The 25102-nt window shown below is 39.3% G+C and overlaps 1 protein-coding gene across 1 annotated transcript in view; it reads left to right on the forward strand.

The window, feature by feature from the left end:
• The first annotated feature begins 769 nt into the window (after positions 1-769).
• SNX3 (sorting nexin 3) overlaps positions 770-25102 on the forward strand; it is a 44392-nt gene continuing 20059 nt past the window's right edge. The window contains exon 1 of the mRNA XM_068551456.1: positions 770-1092. Coding sequence (XP_068407557.1) covers positions 931-1092 — 162 coding nt within the window. The 5' untranslated portion in view covers positions 770-930. The remainder of the gene's footprint in view (positions 1093-25102) is intronic.

Genomic DNA, 25102 nt, shown 5'->3' on the forward strand with positions numbered 1-25102 from the left:
TTAGTGCTTTTTTTTTTAATTTACTGGTACTTTGTGGGAACTTGAAGGGAAAAAGTTGCAAATCACTCAAACATCAGAAAGTCAAAGGAGGTTTCAGCCCATATACTGTTATCTTGTTTCAGAGGGCCGACCAGTCTCCCCAAATGGTTCGACCGTACGGTATGATCTCGCGACGTTGTTTTTATTCCACTCTACTTTCCCACGTTCAATTTACCAAGCCAGACACATGTACGGTGAAACTCTCAAGTTGATATCAAAATCATTTGTGGCATTAATTCAAGGTTATCTAGAAAGGCATTTTCAGTGGTTTACAGTGAGGCGGTGGATAGGTTGGCACTGAGCGTAGGCAGTTTTGTTCGGATTGCGGGCAAACCTCCCCTACCTCGCCGTTTAACTTTTGTCCCCGCGGCTCCAAAGACCGCGAAGACCGTTTCCGGCGTTCTCCCCACTGGTCCAGGCCAAAACGGACACAGAAACACAGGAAGCGCCCGCCCTCGCACCCCCGGTCCCGCAGCACCTGGGCCGCAGACCCGCGGCGGCGCGCTCGCCCGATGCACTGTGGGCGCTGTAGTCTGGCCGGAACCTGTTCGCACCTACAAGTAACCTGACTGCGCTTTTCTTCCTCTGCCTGGTGCGCAGTCACCCTCCGCGGTTTCCCCTGGGGCTCCTGGCCCAGGATGCAGCGTTCCGGCGGGTCAGCTGTTCCCCTCTTGGGGACAGGAGGCGGAAGCCGGAGGGGCGCGGGGAGGAGCTACGCGTGCGGAGTGAACACCCACCGTACGTGCTCGTTCGCCCTGCGACCGCTGCGTGCGAGCCCGGCGTCCCCGCGGCGGGCAGCAGCGGCGGCAGCGGGGTCGGTGGAACGCCGAGGGGTTGGAGGGAGCCCGCGGCGGCGGCGGCGGCGGCGGCGGCGGCGGCTGCAGCAGCGAAATGGCGGAGACCGTGGCGGACACCCGGCGGCTGATCACTAAACCGCAGAACCTGAATGACGCCTACGGGCCTCCCAGCAACTTCCTCGAGATCGATGTGAGCAACCCGCAGACAGTGGGAGTCGGCCGGGGCCGGTTCACCACCTACGAAATCAGGGTCAAGGTGAGGCCGTCTTACCCCCCCTACGGAGAGACCCCTCCTGCGGTCCCTGGTGCCCCCAGCCGACCCTGGAGCACAAACCCTCAAACGGCCAAGGCCGCCTAGGCCGGGGCTCCCGGCTGTCCGCGGGCGGGGTCGTGGGCCAGGGCCCTTCTTCGTGTAGGGCTTGGATGGGGGCGGCAGAGTGAGCTGAGCCCAGCGCTGGCACTTGAAGAAGGTACTCGAAGAAGAGGGCGTGGGTTGAGCGCCGCTTGCCCCTCAAGCAGCTGATCTGGGAATGACATCTGAGTTGGAAAGGGGTAGATCTTTCGAGAACACAGCCCTTCATCGGGAAGGGAGCTAGCTGTGACTGAGAAAGGGGGTTTGCGCAAAGTTGAAGTATTTCCGGTTTTCTTTTCCTGGATACTTTTCTCCTAGGTGGCCAAGCCAAGCTGATTGCTTCAGGCCCTTCCCAAGCTACCAAACTCACCTAGGTTGTACGCTTTTCTGAACAGAACCTCACGGGAGTTCACAAAAGCCTGACAAATTTGGTAGGGCTGAGCCAGGCGAGAACGGTGATTGGAAATGATTGACGTTAGTATTTTGGGCCACCGTCGTGCTAAAGGCTGAGGAGTGGGGAGTGTTGCCTACCTCACAATCAGAACTACCACTGCTTTAAGAAAAGCCTGTTCATTTAGGGGTCTTGCCCCCCTAATTTCGAGATTTGCACTTCACTGAATGAAGGAATCAGCTGAAGTAGAAACACATTTATAATTTCATAACTAGTATTTGTTGGCAGTAAGTAATTCAGATGATTTGAAAGATGCTAATTGAGAATAGTGCTTCACTTTCACTCTCTAGTTCAGAATTAAAGAATTTCCTCATGTATGGAAGTATCCTTAAAAATTAGTTACATAAAATGAATCCAGCTGTTAATGACAACAACAACAAATTACTAAAAATTAAGCGTAAGAATTTGGTTTTAGAGTAATCAAAATTTACATAACAAGTTACTATTAACATTTAAGTGGAGTAATTTGTCATTAACTCACATTTTTTTGTGTGGTAGAATACAGCAAAATTTAACATCTTAACCATTTTTAACTGTACAGTTTAGTAGTGTTCAGTTTATTCACTGTTGTGAAACTTACTTTAAAAAATGATTTACTTTTCATGTGTTGCTAGAAAAATGTAACAGTCGTCAGACTTTAAGATATGAAACGAACAGGTTCATGTTACAAGCCACCGTTGTCTCCCTAAGGATGTGTGGGCCACAAGCAGTCTTGTTACAGTGAAACTGCAAAATTTGAGCTCCAGTGTACCTAGGGAAGTACATTATCACGTAAGCCAAGTGAAAAAACTGAGGCACTTTTTTTTTAACTTTTGGAATGGTTTGGGATTGTCTTAAATATATGGCAGATCGTTCACTAAAAAGAACTTCCTCTTTTACCCTTATTCACTAGCATGTTTTCCTTTATTTCTTGTGCTAAAACAGAGCTTGGTAGTCCTATTTCTAAACTTCCAGAGCTAGTACTTCCTGTCACACAACTGAAGAGGAATCTCCTGCCTACATTTCCTCCATTTAATAACTTTGTGTTTATCATGCTGAGTGCCTTATATTAAATGGACTCTAGTATGATAATTACTTTAAAAAATTCATCTGATATTTTATTACCAAATAGCTTATGTGACACTTAAAAATAGTGTTTATGGTATGATCATTTGTATTCTGGAGATTAAAATCCTTTTTAAGAGTGATTAATGAGTTAAGGAATTAACAAAGTACACATCTACACTGGTTTGTTAGATTATATACACCAGTTTGTTTTGTGTTAATGACTGTTAGGTCATAAGTCATGTGCCCTCTAAGAAAATGTAATTGAGTTTCTAATGCTTATGAAATGCCATTGGGGATTCTCTTAATAATGTAATGTGTTAACTTAAAACTCAGGACACCATATAGTAAGATATTAGAACTTATTTTAGCAGCATGTGATTTTTGAGAAAAATTAAGGTAGAACTGCCAGAGAGATGAATAGGTAAGTCATTTTGTCATTTTTTTTATTACTACTTTTCTAAACTCTTCCTGCTCTCCCTAGCTCCTGCTGCTTGCCTTCTGCTGTTGAATTTGACATGTGGCAAACCATTTTATGTTCCAAAGTTTGGGCCCTTAAACTATCTTATAGTTACTCTCTAATTCTAATCTTGAGAAAAATGTTCCACTTTATAGGATCTGATTGAAATTACTCTAATTCACAGAGTAATTTTATCTGGATGGTGGCACTTTAGAATGCAAGTTTCCCAGTCTCCATTTATCTTTTGGTTTGAGGATAGTGTTTAAGACTATTAGGATCACTTGATTAATATCTCTGGGCTTTTGAAAATAATTGGTACAGTGTTAATGTTTTTTAAAATTGTTCTAATGGTAGATATAGCAGAGAGCACCATAAATGATTAAAAGTTTTTGAAAGCTCAGGGTCTAGAATTATTTTGGCATATTAAAGGGAAGGCTAAAGGGGAGATTCAGTCACTGTTTATGAAGTTTGTGCTATAATGTAACTTTAATTTTCTGGAGATTTTAAGTTAATTAAGGTCTATTGTACCTAGAGACAACTGTTTTGAACAGGAGTGAAGTTAAGGATATTTCTTGAGCTCTGAGTTCAAAGAATAGATTTATCATTTATTAGCAGAGTAAGGTGCAGAATCTAAGCTCCACTTCCCCTCTGTAAAATAGGTATGCTAATAATAGTACAGTTGGCCCTCTGTATCTGCTGGTTCCTCATAGGAGGATTCAACCAACCACAGATCTAAAATAGAAAAAAATTCCAGAAAGTTCCAAAAAGCAAAACTTGAATTTGCTGCACACTAGCAACTATTTATATAACATTTACATTGTATATTAAGTATTATAAGTAATGCAGAGATGATTTAAAGTAAAAGGGAAGGACTTCCCTGGTGGCACAGTGGTTAAGAATCCGCCTGCCAATGCAGGGGACACAGGTTCGAGCCCTGGTACGGGAAGATCCCACATGCCGCGGAGCAACTAAGCCCATGCGCCACAACTACTGAGCCTGCGTGCCACAACTACTGAGTCTGTGCACCACAACTACTGAGCCTGTGCTCTAGAGCCCACGAGCCACAAGTACTGAGCCTGTGTGCCACAACTACTGAAGCCCGTGTGCCTAGAGCCCGTGCTCTGCAACAAGAGAAGCCACTGCAATGTGGAAGCCCACGCACCACAACAAAGAGTAACCCCTGCTCACTGCAACTAGAGGAAGCCCACGTGCAGCAACAAAGACCCAATGCAGCCAAAAATAAATAAATAAATAAATTTATTAAAAAATAAAAAATAAAGTAAAAGGGAGGATGTGTGTAGGTTATATGCAAATACTAAGCCATTTTATATAAGGAACTTGAGCATCTGCAGATTTTAATATGGAGGTGTGTGTGTCTTGGAACCAAATCCCCTGTGGATACTGAGGGATGACCGTACCTACCTCATAGGGCTAAATGCCATAATGCACATAAATCTCTTTAGCACAGTGACTGGTATATAATAGGTACTCAAAAGTTACCTCTTTCTAAATACAGCTACCTCTAAATTAAAAGTCATTGATCAGCTAACTACATTTTCTATGTTAATGTGCAGTTGAGCTACTAAAATCATTGAATTTTCTTGTCAAGAAACATGTATTTTGTGGCATTCCATGTGGGAAGTTGTGATGCCATTCAGAACATAGTAAATTTCACACTTAAGAACAAAAATAATGAATAGAATACTCCATATTTTAAGGTAGTATGTTTCCTATGATTGTACTAGTATTTTTTTTCCAGTTTGAGATATAATTGACATATAAAATTGTATTTGTTTAGGGTGTACAACATAATGATTTGCTATATACATATATATAAATGATTACCACAATAATTTTTTAAATAAATTTATTTATTTATTAACTTTTTGGCTGCGGTGAGTCTTCGTTGCTGTGTGCGGGCTTTCTCTAGTTGCGGTGAGCGGGGGCTACGCTTGGTTGCGGTGCGTGGGCTTCTTATCGCTGTGGCTTCTCTTGTTGCGGAGCACGGGCTCTAGGCTCACGGGCTTCAGTAGTTGCAGCACGCGGGCTCAGTAGTTGTGGCTCGCGGGCTCTAGAGTGCAGGCTCAGTAGTTGTGGCACACGGGCTTAGTTGCTCCGTGGCATGTGGTATCTTCCCGGACCAGGGCTCGAACCCGTGTCTCCTGCATTGGCAGGCGGATTCTTAACCACTGTGCCACCAGGGAAGTCCAATTACCACAATAATTTTAGTTAATATTCATCACTGCACATAGTTCTAAAAGAAGCTTTTTGAAATTGAGGCATATTAAAACATAACACTGAATAGTAAAGTTTGCTAATAAACAGTGTGATGAGAAAGATAGTGAAAGTTGCATCTTGACAGTATTTGCCATTCTAAACCTGTATTGGTGATTCTTCTGTGGATGAGTCCTCTCATTTTAAATTGAGAGTCATTAATATCCTGATCAGAAATAAGTTAATTTTTAGACTTGTTTTTAGGATTTATAAGAATCAGTTGTTAAAGGGCCAAAATAGTATTTTAAAGAATCAAGGCATTTTGGAGCCAAAGGACATCTGCAGGACCTGTGTAGCTTTATCAGTTGGCCATGAGATGTTGTCTGATAAACATATTTGCTGCCAGCTACAGCTCACCTCCAGGATCTCTGTCAGGGAAAGGCATTTTGCTAGCTTTGAAGAGTCTCATCTTACCTAACCCATCCCTTAAGATGGGGGGAGGGAGGCAGTGGCAATTAAAAAGCAGCCCAGTTATATTGTGTTAAGGGAGTCTGTTCTATGTTGTTCATTTTGACAAATAAGGGAACCAAGGCACAGAAAGTTGTCTCTAACCCAAAGTAAATTATCTAACTAGTGTCAGAGCCAGGGTTGGATTTGAAGTATTCTGGTCCTGGGTCAGAATTGCTTCACAGCTGCAGTTAATTGAATTTAAAACAATGCATTAAAACCTTTGTTATCTACTGCCTAGTGTTGGGTAACCCTCAAGTGTCTGAACCTTTAGAAGAAAATCCCAGTGTTGGCACCCTTGAGACCTGAGAGTTGACTCTTCAGTAATCCACAGTAGATAAGATGCACCCAGGAAAAATAAATAGCTTAAAAGAGCTTACTGTTGAATTCTGTGCTATGATGAGATGACCTGAAGAAAAAGTGTGTTGTGGATTGGCTTTCTCATGTTATGTTAAAGCTGAAAAGTGAGGGGATTTATCACTTGAGTACCTGCTCTGTTCAATGGACTTTGCTATATATAGTATAATTTGATCTTTGAGGTAACCAAGCAGAGCAGATGATATCTTTGTTTTGCAAATGTGAAAGCTGAAGTCACTCTTGGTCCTCATCTATTGTCCTTCCTTCATTCTTATTTCAGTCCTGCTGAACTACTTGTATCTCCCAAGGAAGCTGACTGGTATCCAGGCCTTTGCACACACTTCCTCCTCTGTTAAAAAGTCTTCCTTTAGCAGCCTCATCTATCATTACTTGTCCTGCAGGACTCAGCCTTGATTTTACCTTTTTAGAGATTTTGCTGATCCCTGGAATCTAGACTGGATTTCCTTCCTGGGTGCCCTTGTAGCCCTATTAGGATTAAGTCTGTTTGCTTGTCTGCAGCTTCCTTTAGTTCCTGTTTCTTCTACTATAACCTCCTAGAGGACAGGGACTGTCATGATCACCCTTACTCAACACCTGACATTGTGCTTGGCATGCAGTGGATTCTTCGGGGTAAATGAAGTTTAGGGAGGTTAAGTAACTTGTCCAAAATCACAGCTATTAAATAGCAGAACTGGGATTTGAATCTATATTTTCTGACCTTCAGAGCCCTTTTTCTTCCACCCTCACTGAACATTCAGATCACCTGGAGCACTGCCGAAACCCTTTAGATTCTCTTTTAATTGAGTTGGGGTGGGATTTGGGAAGTGGTAATCTAAAAAGCACCCCAGCAAGGCCACCTTACTGATATGCAGCAAGGATTATCCCTGGTGGCACCATGCTGTCTGTCTCTGAGAAATGACAGGTAGCAGAGAAGTATGAAGAAAAATATATGGAGCCACAATGGTTGGTAGCCTTGATGAGTTTTTTAAAAAGGCAAATTCTGGGGGGAAAAAAAGAAGAAGCAGATCCTTACAGCAAAGAGGAAAACCAGTGATATTTGCCAAAGATGAAAACTATTTTTAGAGGGGAGACAGTTTAGATACTAAGCTGAAAGCATGCCAGCAGCTTAGCTTTGGGGGAAGAAGGGAAGACATTGACTACATTCAGCCAAGCCAGATCTTTTTGCCCCTGTCTTGCACCATCCATGTCTATATCCCTGTGTAATAATCATGAGAGTAAGCCAGAAATCAGGAAGAGACAAAATATATATCCACTTAAATAATCTTTATATTTTATTAATATTCCCACTCTATACCTTTAAAGTAGAAAATCTACAAGTGCTTAATTTTTAGCTATTTTGGTGATTCCATGAGAGATTTTTCATCTCCTCACCTTCACAATCATGCTTACAAAAAAAAAAAAAAAGGATTGAACTGTTATTTTTAGATACTTCTATGTTTGTACCATATTATGCTGCTTCCATGTAAGCAGAGCCAGCAGTTTTTTGAGTATTAGATAAGAAAGATGGTGTCCAAGAAAAGCAATAGTGTAATCTTGGTACTGCTGTTTACTGATTCCTTAGTTAAATGACTTAAAGCTCTCAGCCAAAGTTCTACTTCTTTTAAAGAAATATTTAACTTAGAATCTAGGAAATTGGACAGGGTAGTAAAATGTGACATATGCTGTAGTTTGCCAGAAAGCTTGTATCAATTAAGATACAGTTTGGACTGGTCTTACAGAGACCTCAAAAAATGAGTTTATTTTTTTCTTGTGAAGATGTCTCTAGCAGTCCAGGGCTGGTATTGTGACTATCAGCTCCCAGTATCACATCCACATTCTAGCCAAGGGGAAGGCATATTCCTGCCCCATTGCCACATTTGGCTACAAAGGAAGCTGGAATTTAGTCGAGCTGGGCAGCCATGTGAAGAAAGGAGGAACAGACACTGTTCTCTGCTTCACCACGGTGGCAAATAAGTGATTGGGATCAGCCTTCTAGGGTGTGGCTCTAGCAACATTCTGATCATGTCTCTTGATTCTTCCCTTTGTTTGCTGATGACTGAAATTTCAATGTTTAGAGAAAGTTCATTTGATTTGTAAGAAATAAAATTTGAGCTCCCGTTTTGACATTCTTAAATGTGAATAAGTTTCCATCCCTTCCTGAGAAAATTTTGGTGAGTAGAGAAAGGAGGCAAGCATGAAGACATGGCGTATTGATAGAGGTATATCATGGGGTTGAGTTTGGTTTAGAGATACTGAAAATAGATGATTAACATTTTTTTTGCCTTCAGTGACTTTAAAACTATGTAGGCGGTTTTACTTAGGACCAGCGTTTTAGCTGATGACATTGAATGATGGAGTATGTTGTTTGAGCCACCTAAATAAGTGAGGTCAGTGTCTCTTACCAGAGAATCATAGGAAGACTTTAAATCATTTTAATAAAATTACTTAGTGCCTAACAGTATTGGAATGGTCACTTTCTAAATTCTGTGCTCTCTAGACTTTGATTTTATCAATGATGTAGCATCTCTGTTTCCTTGGCTTTCCTAAAATTATTCCACACCTGCCACCTATAGCTTGTTTGCTTTCTGTGTTTTCCATTCCTGTCCTTGTGGTATGAGCTTCTCTGTTCTGTAGGAAGTTTGGGCATTCTAATCCATAGAGAGGAACAAAGGAGCCTCAAAGCTCCCCTTCTCGTGTCTAGTTCTCAGTATCTCCTCTCTTGCCATGAAATTATTGATCATCTTCAGGTGGAAATAGAAGCAGATAAAAATCTTGTTGGCTAGGCATACTTCTGTGTATTACCAGATCTTTGTTTAAATTTACACTCAAATATTTCCCCCATATTATATAACTGAGAACATTCTTAAGACACTAATCACTCTAGAGCAGGGATCAGCAAGCTGTGGGCTTCCCTGTTTTTGTAAAGTTTTATTAGAACACAGCACACCTTTTAATGTTCTGTTTACATAGTATTTATGACTACTTTCGCACTGAAAGGGCAGAGTTTAGTAGTTGCAACAGCCTAAAATATTTACTGTCTTGCCATCTGAGAAAAAGGCTGCCAATGCCTGGTCTAAATTTTATGTAGCATTGAAGTATTGGAAATCAAAAGCACTTGGAGAATCTTATTTTCAGAACATGAGACTTTGAAAAAAACATTCAATTAGAATGCCAGTAGTAAATGATGGAGGAAATGGTAGTTAAATATAACACTGCTAGTTAGGTTTTTTTCCTTAGACATTCATCAAATACCAATAGGATTTTAAAGCATAGTCATATTCTTGGGTGCTGAATGGAAATATTAGATGCCATTTTTTCCTTCTGAAGGTCCTGTTTTTGCAAAGACACAATCTAACTTTGTGAGTTATTAGATTACATCTACTATTCATATTAAGGCCAAGCACAAGGATTTTTAGTTTATAAAATTAATTTTCTTACTTGAAGCCTTTTATAAACTCCTTTGAATAACTACTTAGAGAAAGTTGGTGCTGATAAAAACTGTTAAGCAGCTGGTTCATGGTAGTTGAGGTTCAGTCAATAAACCAGTGGCAAAACTGAAGATGGTGCCTGACAAAACTATAGTCAGTTCTAGCCAGGATTGGGGTTTGGATATTTTTCAGCTCAGAATTAATTTTTCATGCCATATCATCATTTAATGTTTTGTGTTCTTACATGGTAACTCTCTACATATTATGGCAGTATACCATTATTAAATGATTAAATTGGTATTGGTTGAACTATTGACATGGGTAAGTTTAATGTCTGAGTTGTAGAAAGGGGTTAAGTTGAAAATTGAGGAACTGTAATATTAGCTCTCAAAACGGGACAATATAGTAAATTGATAAAATTTTTATCTTAGTTTAAAGGGCAGATGATGTTGATACGCTTAAGTTGAAATAAATTATGGAGCTTTTCACTAAGATGTTAGGATATGGTTCTTATCTGTAATCTGTGTATTTGCCCAGTTTTATTCTCTCAAGATTCTAATCTAACTAAATTTCTTTTTAGATTTAACTTGACATTTGAGTAGCCCCTGTGGGCCAGTTGTTTTATTGAGCACTTGGAATGCTAAGTTTAATAAGACATGGTTGCTGCATTTAGCAAGTTCACACCAACTTGAAACAGGACTAGACATTTTCTTTTATCAGTTTTCCCTAAAAGTGTCCAATAAATGAACATTCATGAACCACCTACTACATCCCAGACACTGTGCTAACATATGTCTTGCCCTTAAAGGCAAGAAACTTATAGACTGGAGGTAGGGAGGTAGGTCAATTCAATTCAGTTCAATTCAGTTCAATTTAATGGTACTACTTGGTGAAGATAGTCATAATGTGCAGTAGGAACCCAGGCCTGCATGAGGGACGGGGTGGGGGGGTAAGGCCAGAATGGGCCGGGAGTGTTCTAGGCAGAGAGAGCAGCTGTCTTTTCCATCCTTCACTGCCAACATCTGATGTTGTCAATAACCTGCCAAAGTCACACAGTATTAATACTGGATTCTGACCACTTTATGCCCTGGGACCCCTTGTTACTATCTGGCTCGTACATATTTCTCTACCTCTTTATTTATGGTTTGTTTTAAGCATCTCTTGGGCAATTGCTGTATCTCAGGTGGTATGGTAGGTACTTTCTTCTGTGTTTTCTTTGATATAGTTTTAGTTATCTGACTGCCTCTTCTTAGAAACTATAATGACTCTTATTTCCAGTTACAACAGATAATAGAAATAAACCAGGGTCATTCTTACTTAACAGTAGTCATTTCCTTTATCAGCCTGATCATGCTTTGTGATATTGCCAAGAAAGTTTACCTGCTGTCCTCCTCCCAAACCTAACCCAAATGACCTTATCTATTCCTCCTTGCAAAAGCTCATCCAGATATATATACATTGTATAGGCTGGTTTTCCCACTAACCAATATTGTATCAGTTGCATAACAAACCACCCCAAAACTTAATGATATAAAACAGTGATTTATTTCCATCCATTCTGTGGTTTGGCTGGGCAGTTTCTCTGCTAGTTTTTGCCTGTGCTCTCCAGCTTTTGAGCTGGAGAGTTGTCATGTCTGGCATATGATGGCATGTCTGGCTATCCCCTAGGGTGCCTCATTGTCTTCTATACGGCCTCATTCTCCAGTAGGCTATACTGGCTTCCTTATATGGCAGTCTTAGAATAGCATTCCAAGAGAATGAAGATAGAAAGTTGCAAGAGCTCTTGAGTTTTAGGCTCTGAAACTTGCTTGTCACTTCTACCACATTCTGTTGGTCAAAGCAAGTCATAAAGCTAGTCTAGATTCAAATAGACTCCACCTCTCAGATGGAAGGAGCTTCAAAGAATTTGTGGCAACATTTATTTACCACACATTACTTGTTAGGGATCTCCAAATGTCATAGTTGGTGGCACCTGTGGCTTGGGTGATTGTGGGAGCAGAATAACAATTCCTCAAAGATTTCTACTCCCCAATAACTAGAACCTGTGAATATGTTACCTTACATATATTACCTTTGGAGATAATGATCAAATTAAGGATCTTGAGATGGAGAGGTTATCCTGGATTATCTGGGTGGGTCCAGTATAATCACAAGGGTCCTTATAAGTGAAACAGGCAGGAGAGTCAGTCACAGAAGATGTGACAATGGAAGCAGAGGTTGGAGTGATCTAATTGCTGACTTTGAAGATGGAAGAAAGGACCATGAGCTGAAGAATGCAGGTAGCCTCCAGAATCTAGATAAGACAAGGAAACAAATTCTCTCCTAGATCCTCCAGAAGGAATGCAGCCCTAGTGACATCTTGATTTAGCCCACTGAGACTCATTTCGGGCTTCTGACCTCCAAAACTGTGAGATAATAAATTTGTGGTTTTTTTATTTTTATTTTTTTATTTTTTTTAATTATTTTTTTATTTTATTTTATTTTATTTTGTTGTTGTTGTTGTTGTTTTTTAATTTATTTATTTAATTTATTTATTTTTGGCTGTGTTGGGTCTTCGCTGCTGTGTGCGGGCGTTCTCTAGCTGCGGTGAGCGGGGACTACTCTTTGTTGCGGTGTGCAGGCTTCTCATTGCGGTGGCTTCTCTTGTTGAGGAGCACGGGCTCTAGGCACGTGGGCTTCAGTAGTTGTGGCATGCAGGCTCAGTAGTTGTGGCGCACAGGCTTAGTTGCTCTGCGGCATGTGGGATCTTCCTGGACCAGGGATTGAACCCATGTCCCCTGCACTGGCAGGCGGATTCTCAACCATTGCACCACCAGGGGAGCCCAAAATTTGTGTTGTTTTAAGCTACTAAGCTTGTGGTAATTTGTTAAAGCAGCAATAGGAAACTAGTAAGAATGACATGCCACTGTCCTAAAGATCATTTCCAACAGAAGGAAACACTGTAGACTCACTCCAAGAGAATGAGAGTCAGTGGGGACTGGGGCTCAGCCTGACTCTGAGCCTTGGTCATAGGCCACACAGCCGTATCTTTCTTTTCTCCATCAGAATCTAGCACCATCGGCTCTCATTATCCCTTGCCTTCTAGTCTGCCAAGGTGTTTTACCAAAGGCAGAGAAAAATATTTTTTCTCATGGAAAAAGTTAAGCGTGTTACTTAAGTTAATAGCCTGTAGAGGATTAGTTTTCCAAACTATAGAGAAAATTACTAAAAGACTGTCACTTTGGCTGTCCAAGTGTAGGTCAAGATTAACAGTGCATTTTTTTAAAAGGATTGAGTGTAAGAGGAAGAACCACCTAATCTTTGATACAGTTGTTTACCCTTGCTGTTGCGATATACTGCCTTTGTATGAGAGAGGGCTAACTTCTGAGACTAGACAAGTGTAAAATAATGTTTTAGGTGGTGAATACCTTAGGTTATTGGCTCTTGATTAAAACTTAGAAAAGATTTCATACTTTATTGTAAGGCCTTTGACCCTCCATAATTCCAAGCAGTCTTAAAGCAAAAGTATCTTCCATTCACTGCACACCTTAGGAGAAAAGTATTTTGACTATTGCAACTTGTGATTCTAGGTCTCAAAGTCTAAAATATATTTAAGGATTTCAAACAGTGAATGTATAACTAAATAATTTCTTCTGATGTCACACGATTTTTTATGTTTCTATTTTGAGAAGAAACCTGAACCTTAACTTGAGGCAGTCATTCAGAATGAACAAAAACAATCTTTTAAAACACCCACATCCATTTGTGACAGAATAGATTTTTAAAATCCAACTTAAAAGATTATGAAGCATATAAAAATATGTATCAAATATGTATGGTACCCAGAGCTTCTTTATGAAGAAAGTTCAAGAATGTCAAAGCTAACAGAGCATTGTAGAAGGATTATAATTATATAGAATCTGATCAAACTTTAATAAAATTAAGAAAAGCTTTATAGGTTGAAGTAGGACATCAGTTATAGATATACTTCAGTGGATTACTTAGAACTAATATGTTCTTTGATCTGCTTTTCTCTAGAACTTTTGATATTCTTTGTCTAAAACTGCTTTAATACAGTAGCCATTAGCTATATTGGGCTATTTAAAGTTTTAGACTCAAACTACCAGACATATCTTTGTCCAGTTTCCTTGGAATTCAGATTGACTTGTTTGACTTGTCTTTAGTTGACTATAATTAATATTGGCCTCAAGTCTACAGGATGGCTCATATATGAAGGGACCAGTGCACACAGGGCTTTTTCTCCTGAGGTTTTGTTTTGTTTTGCTTTTTACCTTTTTGCCCTGTCTCACTGTGTTTCTGGTCAGTGGTCACTCACAATCTGGTCACTGTTAACCCCTGTGCCAAACTCTAGGTGTGACTGACTGCACACACACCCCATTCTTTACTGATTGAGAGAAATTTTCTTAATTTCTCTCTTTTAATCAAACAAAGGTTAGAGACTTCTTTTCTTTTTTTTTTCCTAAGTTGCCCAAGAGGCAAGATTTTTTCTTTTTAATAAATTTATTTATTTATTTATTTTTGGCTGCATCGGGTCTTCGTTGCTGCACGTGGGCTTTCTCTAGTTGCTGCAAGCCGGGGCTACTCTTCATTGCAGTGCGCGGGCTTCTCATTGCAGTGGCTTCTCTTGTTGCAGAGCACGGGCTCTAGGCGCACGGGCTTCAGTAGTTGTGGCACGTGGGCTTCAGTAGTTGTGGCTCGCGGGCTCTAGAGCACAGGCTCAGTAGTTGTGGCACACGGGCTCAGTTCCTCCACAGCATGTGGGATCTTCCCGGACCAGGGCTTGAACCCATGTCCCCTGCAATGGCAGGCGGATTCTTAACCACTGCCAGCAGGGAAGCCGGACTTATTTTCTTGATAGGATCATTTTATTACGTTAGGAAATTGAGTATCATGTGGTTTCAGAGACATCTTAGCAGTTTTTTCATGTCAGTATTGCTAGAAATTCTATATTCTATGCTAGAGTCTGCAGAGAAATTTTGTTTTAATTTGTAGTTGCTGTTATTTACTACTGTGATTTCCTATACTTGTCCTGACATTACATTTTGTTTCTCTCACTCTCCATCCATTCCTTTATAGGGCTCCCTGGTGTTATTCCACCAACAGAAGACCTGATGCATAATTTTCTTTTTGGGTTTTGACTGATGGGTCTATCATAGTGTTTAAGTTTTCCTCTCAAGGAAGGTAGACTTCTCTCCCAGTTGATCTAAACATCTGGGGCAGTCTTTCCCGACCTAGTGATGGTAGAAGAGAACTGGAGGCAGACTTAGTATTATGTGTGTTGGGGGCAGAGGAACAAAACTATTGAGTACTTATGTACTATGGACTTCCATTCTTTTAGAGTCTCTACTAATTTTTTTGTTCTTTGGGAGATAACGTTTAACATATTCTAAGTGTTTAACACTTGAACTATGGACATGAATTCATATCCCAGTTTTGCCCTACCTGCTAATTGAGTGCCCTTGGGCAATTAACCCCTCTGAACTTTTTGTCCATCCTAAGATGAGTGTTAGGATCTTCCTCAGAATTACATGAGAATTAAATGACGTGTGTTACGGACTTTAAATACTATCGTGTTTATTTAATATTAGCCGCTGCTGTTATTATCTGAGAGTTGGCTCCAGCTTTCTATTTATTGCATTGTCAAAAAAGAGAAGAAAGCGCTGATTTCAGTAAATGATTAGTTTTAAGAATCCATTACTCGTTCTCTTATAGAATGTGTTATTTTAAACATTCTTATAGAATGTATTATTATTTGGCAATAGATGGTAGTGATGGTTGCACAACAATGTGAATGTACTTAATGCTACAGAACTCTGTACACTTAAAACTGCACACTTTGTACACTTAAAATGGTAACTTTTATGTTATGTACATTTTACCACCATAAAAAAACATGGAAATGAATAATGGGGGAGGGGCGGTTGTTTAATTTTATATCATCTTTCCTCTCAAGTTACCAAAGCAAGGGAGGAAAGCAGTTCTTCAAGACCTTTTGCCAAGAATCTCAATTCTTTTGTCTTAAAGTCTGTTTTATCTGATACTAATATAGCTACTCTAGCTTTCTTACGGTTATTTGTAGGCTATATATAATTTCCCATCCTTCCACTTTTAACCTGTTTTTGTTTTTGAATATTAAGTGTGTCTCTTGTAGACAGGATATAAGTTTTTTATTCAGTCTCAATAATCTCCGCCTTTTGATTGGAGTATGTAATCCACTTATGTTTTATTTTGTGTTTTTAATTGAGATATAGTTCATGTGTAATATTATATAAGTTTCAGGTGTACAACATAGTGATTCACAATTTTTAAAGGCTATAGTCCATTTATAGTTACTAAAAAATATTGGCTGCATTCCCTGTGTTGTACAGTATATCCTTGTAGCTTATTTATTTTATACATAGTAGTTTGTACCTCTTAATCCCCTACCCCTATTTTGCCCCTCCCTCCTTCCCTCTTCCCACTGGTAACCACTACTTTGTCCTCTGTCTGTGAGTCTGTTTCTTTTTTGTTCATTAGTTTGTTTTATTTTTTAGATTCCACATATAAGTGGTATCATACAGTATTTGTCTTCCTCTGTCTGACTTACTTCACTTAGCCTAATACCCTCCAAGTCCATCCATTGTTGTCGCAAATGGCAAAATTTCATTCTTTTATGGCTGAGTAGTATCCACTGTAATACACACACACGCACACACACACACTCTTATATACCACATCTTCTTTATCCATCCATCTATTGATGGACACTTACGTTGCTTCCATATTGTGGCAATTGTAAATAATGCTGCTGTGAACATTGGGGTACGTGCATCTTTCCAAATAAGTGTTTTCTTTTTTTTTCAGATACTTACCCAGGAGTGGAATTGATGGGTCTTATGGTAGTTCTATTTTTAGTTTTTGAGAAACCTCCATACTGTTTTTCACAGTGGCTGCACCAATTTATATCCTCATCAGTAGTTTACGAGGGTTCCCTTTTCTCCACATCCTTCCAGCATTTGTTATTTGTAGTCTTTTTGACAGTAGCCATTCTGACAGGTGTGAAGTGATGTCTCATTGTGGTTTTAATTTGCGTTACTCTGATGATTAACAGTGTTGAGCACCTTTTCCCGTGCCTTTTGCCCAGCTGTGTGTCTTTGGAAAAATATCTGTTCAGGTCTTCCCATTTTTTAATTGGATTGTTTGCTTTTTTGCTGTCAAGTTGTAAGAGCTGTTTATATATTTTTGAGATTAACCCCTTATTGGTCATTTCATTTGCAAATATTTTCTCCCTTAATCCGTTTATCTTTAATGAAATTACTGGTATGATGGGTTTATTTCTGCCATTTTGATACTTGTTTTCTGTATGTCTCATATTTTTGTTTCTCTGTTCCTCCTTTACTGCTTTTTGTGTTAAATAGATATTTTCTATTGTACCATTTAAATTCCTGAGACCCTTTTACTTTTTAAAAATTATTATTAGTGTTTGATCTAGGAATTACAGTATGCCACAGCTTTTCACAATGTACTTCAGATTATACCAGCTTAATTCCAGTGAAATAGGAACCTTAGTCCAATATACCTCCCCCTTCCTTCATGCTATTATTGTCATGTGTTACATTTTTATATGTTATAATGGCAATAATTTTATAATTGTTTTATGCAATTGTCTTTTTAATCAGCTAAGAAAAGAAAAATTTATTTTTTACTGTATTATCGATTTACATATGTAATTGCCTTTATTGCTGCTCTTTATTTCTTCATGTGGATCCCATTTACCATCTAGTATCATTTCTTTTCAGCCTGAAGGGCTTTCTTTATTATTTCTTGTAAGGTAGATGTGCTTACTATGAATTCTTACAGTCTTTGTTCATCTGGGAATGTCTTATTTAATCTTTATTTTTGAAGGATAGTTTTGCTGGATATATTAGTTTTCTACTGCTGCATTAAAAATTATCATAAATGCAGTACCTTAAAATATTACCTTACCAGTTTCTATAAGTCAGAGGTCTGGGCATGGCTTAGCTCGGCCCTTTGCTCAGGTCTCACAAGGCCTACAGTCAGGGGTTGGCCAAGGTTTTGGTCTCATGTGAGGCTTGGGATTCTTTCCAGGCTCACATAATTGGCAGAATTCATTTTCTTGGAGGTTATAGAATTTATAGTAGCCTTCCTCTTCAAGGCTAGTCAGACTATCTCTTTGGTCTAAGAGGAACTAAAGCCCTCTTTTAAGGGACTCACCTGATTTAAGTCAAACCCATCCCCCAAAAATCTCCCTTTTGATGAACTCAAAGTCAAAATGATTAGGGACTTTAATTCCATATGCAAAATTCTTTCACTTTGTCAGAGAATGTAATCTAATCATTGAAGTGACATCCATAGGACTCACCCACACTTAAAAGGAGGTGTGTACACCATGGGGTGGGAATTTGGGGGGCCATGTCAGAATTCTGTCTACTACGCTAGGTACAGAATTATTTGTTGTTGTGTTTTCTTTCAACATTCTGAATATTCCACTGCTTCCTGGTCCCCATTGTTTCAGGGGGAAGTCAGCTGTTAATCTTATTGTGGGGGATTGGGGGGTATGTGATGAGTCATTTTTCTCTTGCTACTTTCAAAATTTTCTGCATGTCTTTGTCTTTCAACATTTTTACCATGATGTGTATAGAGTCTCTTTGTGTTTCTCCTACTTGGAATTCATTGAGCTTCTTGGATGTGCAGATTAAAGATTTTAGTCAAATTTGGCAAGTCTTCAGTCATTATTTATTCTTCTTTGTCTCATTGTGAGACTCCCGTTTCACCTGTGTTGGTATGCTTGGTGGAGTCTCAAGGGTCTCTGAGACTGTTTTGTTGTTGTTGTTGTTGTTTTCCTGTATGTTCTTCAGAATAGAAAATTTGGTTGATCTATCTTCAGATTTGTTGATTCTGTTGTCTGGCAGTTCAGATCTGCTGTTGAGCCCCTCCAGTGAATTTTTCATTGCAGTTATTGTACTTTTCAACTCTAGAATTCCAATTTGGTTCTTCTTTATAATCTCTTTTTGTTGAGATTCTCTGTTCATTGAGTCATTGTCATCATACCTTGAATTCTGTAAGTATGGTTTCCTTTGGTTCTTTGAACATATTTGTGATAGCTGCTTTGAAATCCTTGTCAGCTTAGTCCAACAACTGAACACCCTCAGAGACAGTTTCTATTGACTGTTTTCACCCCCATATGGGTTACACTTTCTTGTTTCTTTGCATGTTTTATAATTTTTTTGTTAAACCAAGCATTTTAGATGATACATTTTAGAGACTGTTAAGCTAGATCACCTCTTGGCTTTCCTCCCAGGGGAGCTCTGATGCTATATCTTTATTTTTTTTAAGGACTTGCCTGCACTAAGTCTGTAGTTTGCAGTTGCTGATATTTTTCTTCTCTCTCTCTCTTTCTGTGTGTGTGTGTGTGTGTGTGTGTGTGTGTGTGTGTGTGTGTGTTTTAAGCCTGGCTTCCTAGAGGGTCACCCTTGGATCAGGACTGCTTTAGTGGTCAGTGACTGGTCAGAGGTTCTGCATAAACACCTTGAGCTAGTAAGGCTTCTGCCCTTTGCTAGTGTATTCGTATGTAGGTTGGGGAATTGAAAGTATAGCCAGGTTACAAGTTTGTTTCAGCATGTCTTTCTCTCTCCTGTATCTCTGAAAGACCTCATATTCAGTTACAGATGTATGGATAATGAGGGTCCTCACCAGTCTTTTCTGAGCTTGCATACAGCTTTGTGCAAGCACATAGCCTTTCAGACCACCAGGGGTAAGTGAGAGCTTATCAAGGCCTGTCATTGCTGTGCCATTCTCAGGATATCCCTGCTAAAATTCTGGCAAGTCTGCTGATTTGTTTCTTGCCCCAGTCAGTACTGCAACCTTGGTCTACTGCAGTATTGGCCTTCCCCAATTGTTTGCCACCAAGATCACTATTGTTAACAACACCCCTGTATATGGAACTTTTCTGCATTCTACTCGTGATCAGTGATCTGTCTCCCTCTAGCAGCAATGGTGCTGGTTTGGACAGCTTGCCTCACTGGTAGAACTACTAGTTTTATCTTTGATTTTTTTGGAGGGAGAGAGTTTACCAAGCTCCTTACCCCACCATTCCAGCAGTTCCACCCTTATCTTTTTACATTTGTTGACTGAAAAAAAAATAAAAAAAACACAACCTGAAAGATGAGAACTATGGTTTATTCTGCAGACTTGCTGAAGACAAGCCCAGGAGGCAGCCTCTCAGATAGCTCTGAGGGACTGTTCCATAGAGGTAAGGGAGGAGCTAGGATACATAGGAGTTTTTGCAACAAATACCAGGTAGTTGGAACATCAAAAGATTAATTAAAGACAAACAGACATCAAGTTAATGAATTTAGCGCTTTTTATGTATGGGAAGATGCAAGAGTCTGGGCTCATTGAAATCATTCCTTTGATATGCACCTTAACTATCTAAGACCAGTATCCTGTTTTTCTCCATCCTGAATCCCTTGAGGGTGCACAGTGTGGGGGGGGGGTGGTGTGGACTGTGGCTGCAGTGGCTGATGGTTTGATGACCTCAACATCCTTTGTTTCTGATATGGCAGGTGACATTTTTAGTCCACACATTACACCTTTCTTTTAGGTTCCATATTTTAAAGAAACAAGGTTTTACGCATTATGGGTTTTTTGGGTTTTTTAAAATTTATTTATTTTATTTTTGGCTCCGTTGGGTCCTCGTTGCTGCGCGCGGGTCCTCTCTAGCTGCGGTGAGCAGGGGCCACCCCCTGCCGCGGTGTGGGCCTCCCACCGCGGTGGCCTCCCCCGCTGCGGAGCCTGGGCTCCAGGCACACGGGCCTCAGTAGTCGTGGTGCATAGGCTTCAGTAGTTGTGGCTCACGGGCTCTAGGGTGCAGGCTCAGCAGCTGTGGCGCTCGGGCCCAGCCACTCCGCGGCGTGTGGGATCCTCCCGGACCAGGGATTGAACCCGTGTCCCCTGCACTGGCTGGCAAACTCCCAACCACTGCACCACCAGGGAAGCCCTCCTTTTAACTTTTTTTTTTAAGTACTCTCTTTTTTTTTTTGAATTTTTGAATTTTATTTATTTTTTTATACAGCAGGTTCTTATTATCCATTTTATACATATTAGTGTATATATGTGAATAAAAGTTTTTTTAACTTTTATTTTATATTGGAGTATAGTTGATTTACAGTGTTGTTAGTTCATATTATTATGATTTAATGTTAATTTATGGGTGCTCAGAAGCACTTTTTATGCAACGTTTAAATATTTTTAAAAGCCTCGTAACCAAGTATTGCTTAGCTCTTTGCACATAGTAGTTGTTGAACTGTTTATTAAATGTTTAGTAGATTTTTTAAAATTTATTTATTTATTTTTGGCTGTGTCAGGTTTTAGTTGCAGCATGCAGGCTCTTCATTGCAGCATGTGGGCTTCTCTCTAGTTGTGGCGTATGGGCTCCAGAGTGCGTGGACTCTGTAGTTGAGGCACACGGGCTCTCTAGTTGTGGCACACGGGCTTAGTTTCCCCGCGGCACGTGGGATCTTAGTTCCACAACCAGGGATCGAACCAATGTCCCCTGCATTGGAAGGTGGATTCTTAACCATTGGACCACCAGGGAAGTCCCTTTAGTAGAGTTTTTAACCTTTTTTATTTAACATCTGTTCTGGGTCAGGTACTCTAACCATAGTGTTCCTTAAGAGCATGAACCTTGAACATAGGTAAGAATCCTCTCTATCTCTTTGCCTATTAGTAGACATGTGACCTTGAACAAGTTTCATATCGCCTCTTTTTGAGTTTCTTCAGCCATAAATTGAAACTTTACACTGCATATCCAATAAGTGATAATATGTGTGAAGTAATAATAGTTCCTATTTAATTGAGCTAAGTGGCAGTATCTTCATTTTAAAGATACTGCAACTCAGATATAGAGGGGGAAAGTAACTTGACAGGGTCATACTGTTTAGTTCCAGAGAAGGGCTTGAGCCCAGGTCTGCTTGATTAATTTATCTGGTTTTTTGTTTGTTTGTTTGCTGCTTCCAGGAATCAGAAATCATTGTCACAGATTTGTGATTAGCTTCTATTATGCTAAGTCTACAGTCATACAAAGGAAATACAGAATGAATGTATATATACTCATATATATTTGCTTGCATTTTGTTCCCCCAACAATGTATCATGTGAGGAACTTCCACCACTAAAAGTGTTACAACAGTTATTTAAACCTTATGTCTCTCTCTGAGATACAACCTTAATGGCTGTTACCTTGAATACCTTAAGTGAATGGAAGAAACGGGGACTTTAAACTTTTCATCCATATCTAAACTTGAAAACTTTTGATACATAATGATGTAAGCAGCCATGAAAATATACTTAGAAAATTTTTCTTTTAGCTTTAAGGCCTTTGACAGGCTGTACATACATGTCTTTATCATAATGTACTCCCCAAATTGAGTACTATCTCACAGAAACTGCCCCATGGTATTCCACTCTCCTTAGTGTCTACCTCCTAACCCTAACCTATCCTTGTCTGTATAAAATCTAAGTCAGGGACCATGTCAATATACTTAGTCAGCGTTCATGGTAGAGTCTCAGTAAATGCCTTTTATTCTGTATACTTATTAGCATTCTAACATCAGTTTAATGGCTTATGAGACTTCATAATTAATATTTATAAATATTAAATATTTATAGGGTTTCAAGTAGGGTTCGGGGGCTAAAGGTGAAGGATCTGGAATGATTTCCTTTTCTTACAAACTTCACAACACAGCTTGGAGGAGAGGTCATGGAAGGGAAAGTATGAGAAGAAAAGAGGCTAGACAGAGTACTCTGAAATGAACCTAAATTATAAGGGAAAGAACCAGAATGCCTTGCTTTCCAGCCCTACCTCAAACACTGATTACACTTAAGTTAAAGAGGATCTGCTGACCAGAAATTTTTTTAAATTATACTGACCTAATTATTAATGTATTGAAACCTTTGATGACAAGTTACAAATCCTCTTATGACCTGTGCTGTTAGTCATGGTATATTATGAGGATTCTTAGAGAGTTACTTACTATTTCTAATAAAAAGATTTTGCATTAGTGATTTGAGTACTTTCAGGTTACTAGAACAATAATCATTCTTTGTGCAGCTTTATGAAAGGAATAAAATATTGTAATGACACTGCTGTCAATTTGTAAATTTAAAGCATGCGTGTATATAGTGTTTAATATCATTGTCTAGTTGCTCTTACTATAGCTAATCACTCTGACTAGAAGAGAAAGGAGTCTATTACTATGGGGATCACTCATGTCTTAGAGAATTAAGACTCATTAAATACCCTCTTTGATGTTTTTTATAGTTTTCCAGGTAATTCTTTGAAGAAACACCTCAGCTTCATTCTTTTATAATATTGGTGGCAAACTATTTCATACTATCTATTCCTAGAGATATATCAAGTTACTGTAGAGAAAGCAACTCAATCTTAAATTATAACCATTATTTTAAAACTTTGCCTTTGTTCAGAGTAGGAAATCTTCAGGTTCAGCTCATTTGATCAGCTTCTTAAGTTATGGAGGAACACTTCCTTTGCTGAATAATCCAGAATCAGTAAAATCTTTTGGATTTTCTGGGAACTTCAGCTACTCAGAAAATAGTCAAGAGCTGATAAGGAAGCAAAAAAGTAAACAGCAAAGAGTTTAAACATTTTTTAAGTCTATTCGCTCTTTAGGTATCACATTTTTATATATGAAATACTATCCTCTCAGTCTCTTCTTGATTATTAGCATGACTCTACCAAAGTCAGGTTACTGATTCAGTTATCTATTGCTGTGTAACAAAACTCCCAACTTTGGTGGCTTAAAACAACAATTTACTTTCACTTTATTACAGTTCTACAGTTTGGTCAGATCTAAGAAGGGACAGCTTATCTCTGTTCTCCTTGATATCTACTGGAGCAGCTTGATTGGGGCTGGATTTATTTCTAAGATGACTCAGTCATATAGCTAGCTGGGAAGTTGGTGCTGGCTACCATCTGGGAGATAAGCTGGGGCTGATGATAAGGTCCTGAGTTTTCCTCCATGTGGATAGTTAGATTTCTAATAGAGTAACGGTGACTGGGTTCCAAGAGACAATGTCTTTATGAAGAAGCGTTCCAAGAGGACGAGCCCTATTGTAATCAATAGATATTTGCTAATATACCATTGATCAAAGGCAGTTACATGGCCAGGCTGATATGGGAGAGGATACATAAAGATATGGAGGATACAGAAAGAAAGATACCGAGAGGCATTGTTTATTGTAGGCCACCAAAGTAATAGCCTGCTACAGTTGTGTACCTCCTTAGTCTACAGCAAAGTAGCCTCTCTGGAGGACATTTTGAAGCCTTAACACTCATAGCTTTTAGCCCAGTAATTTTACCTTCAGAGGTTTGTCCTAAAGACGGTATATCAGTTCCCTGGATCTATATTAAGGCTTCATCTAGCTCTCATCCATAGCATTTTGCCCAGGGTCAGATAGCTGATTAATGCCTGAGTTGGGATTAAAACCAGATTGTCTGGTTCCAGAGCTGCATGCTTTAACCATTGTACTATACTGTCTCTCATATAGATGATGACTGTATACAGTCATGTTAACGATATCAAATGAGAAGCTGATATTTTTAATAAGAATAAAATTTGTATATATGGAAGTCTGAAAGGATATACTGTTGGTCCTTGAACAGCATAGGTTTGAACTGCATGGGTCCACCTATTAACGGATTTTTTTCAATAGTAAATACTACAGTACTACAGGATCCATGTTTGCAGAACCGCAAATACAGAGGAACCATGTATTCAGAGGGCCGACTATAAATTATACTTGGATTTTCAACTCTCAGGAGGGTCAGCGCCACTAATACCCAGCATTGTTCAAGGGTCAGTAATGTATCAAAATGACATACCTGCAAATGAGCATGTACCATTGTTCTTTTTTTTTTTTTTTTTTTTGGTAAGGATACTTTTTATGAGCCTGCCATGCAGACTTAATATATTCATGTGTGTATGTTTTATGTCTATTTCATTTCTACGCTGATTACTCTAGTGCAGGTTTCTACCCTTTTATCTAAACAGTAAGTCTGTGATGAATTATGGTTGTAACTGCTAAAGGTAATAAATCTTGGAAGACTACTTTGCTTTCCTCCCTCCACCCACCAGTTTTATGCTGTAAATATCTCTTAAGGAGGGTGTCCTTTTTAGATCTCTGTAGTCCATATGTGCCTGGTAATGCATATATTGAAGTTTAAAATACACTTACTGAAAAGAGCTTCTTAACTAATATTCTCTCACTGGTTTCTACATTATAGTTTTACTTACAGTGACTTTGCATCCTGTTTCCAGTTCAGTGTTCTCATAGTGTTAGTTCCAGATCACTATCCTTGAGGAGGTAAAATACTGCCCTTATCTGTCCTGGCTAAACTAGAATCACTGGTGACCATACAGATTCCTCAGTACC

This window comes from Eschrichtius robustus, chromosome 9 (genome assembly GCF_028021215.1).
Source record: "Eschrichtius robustus isolate mEscRob2 chromosome 9, mEscRob2.pri, whole genome shotgun sequence".
Classification (NCBI taxonomy): Eukaryota; Metazoa; Chordata; class Mammalia; order Artiodactyla; family Eschrichtiidae; genus Eschrichtius; species Eschrichtius robustus.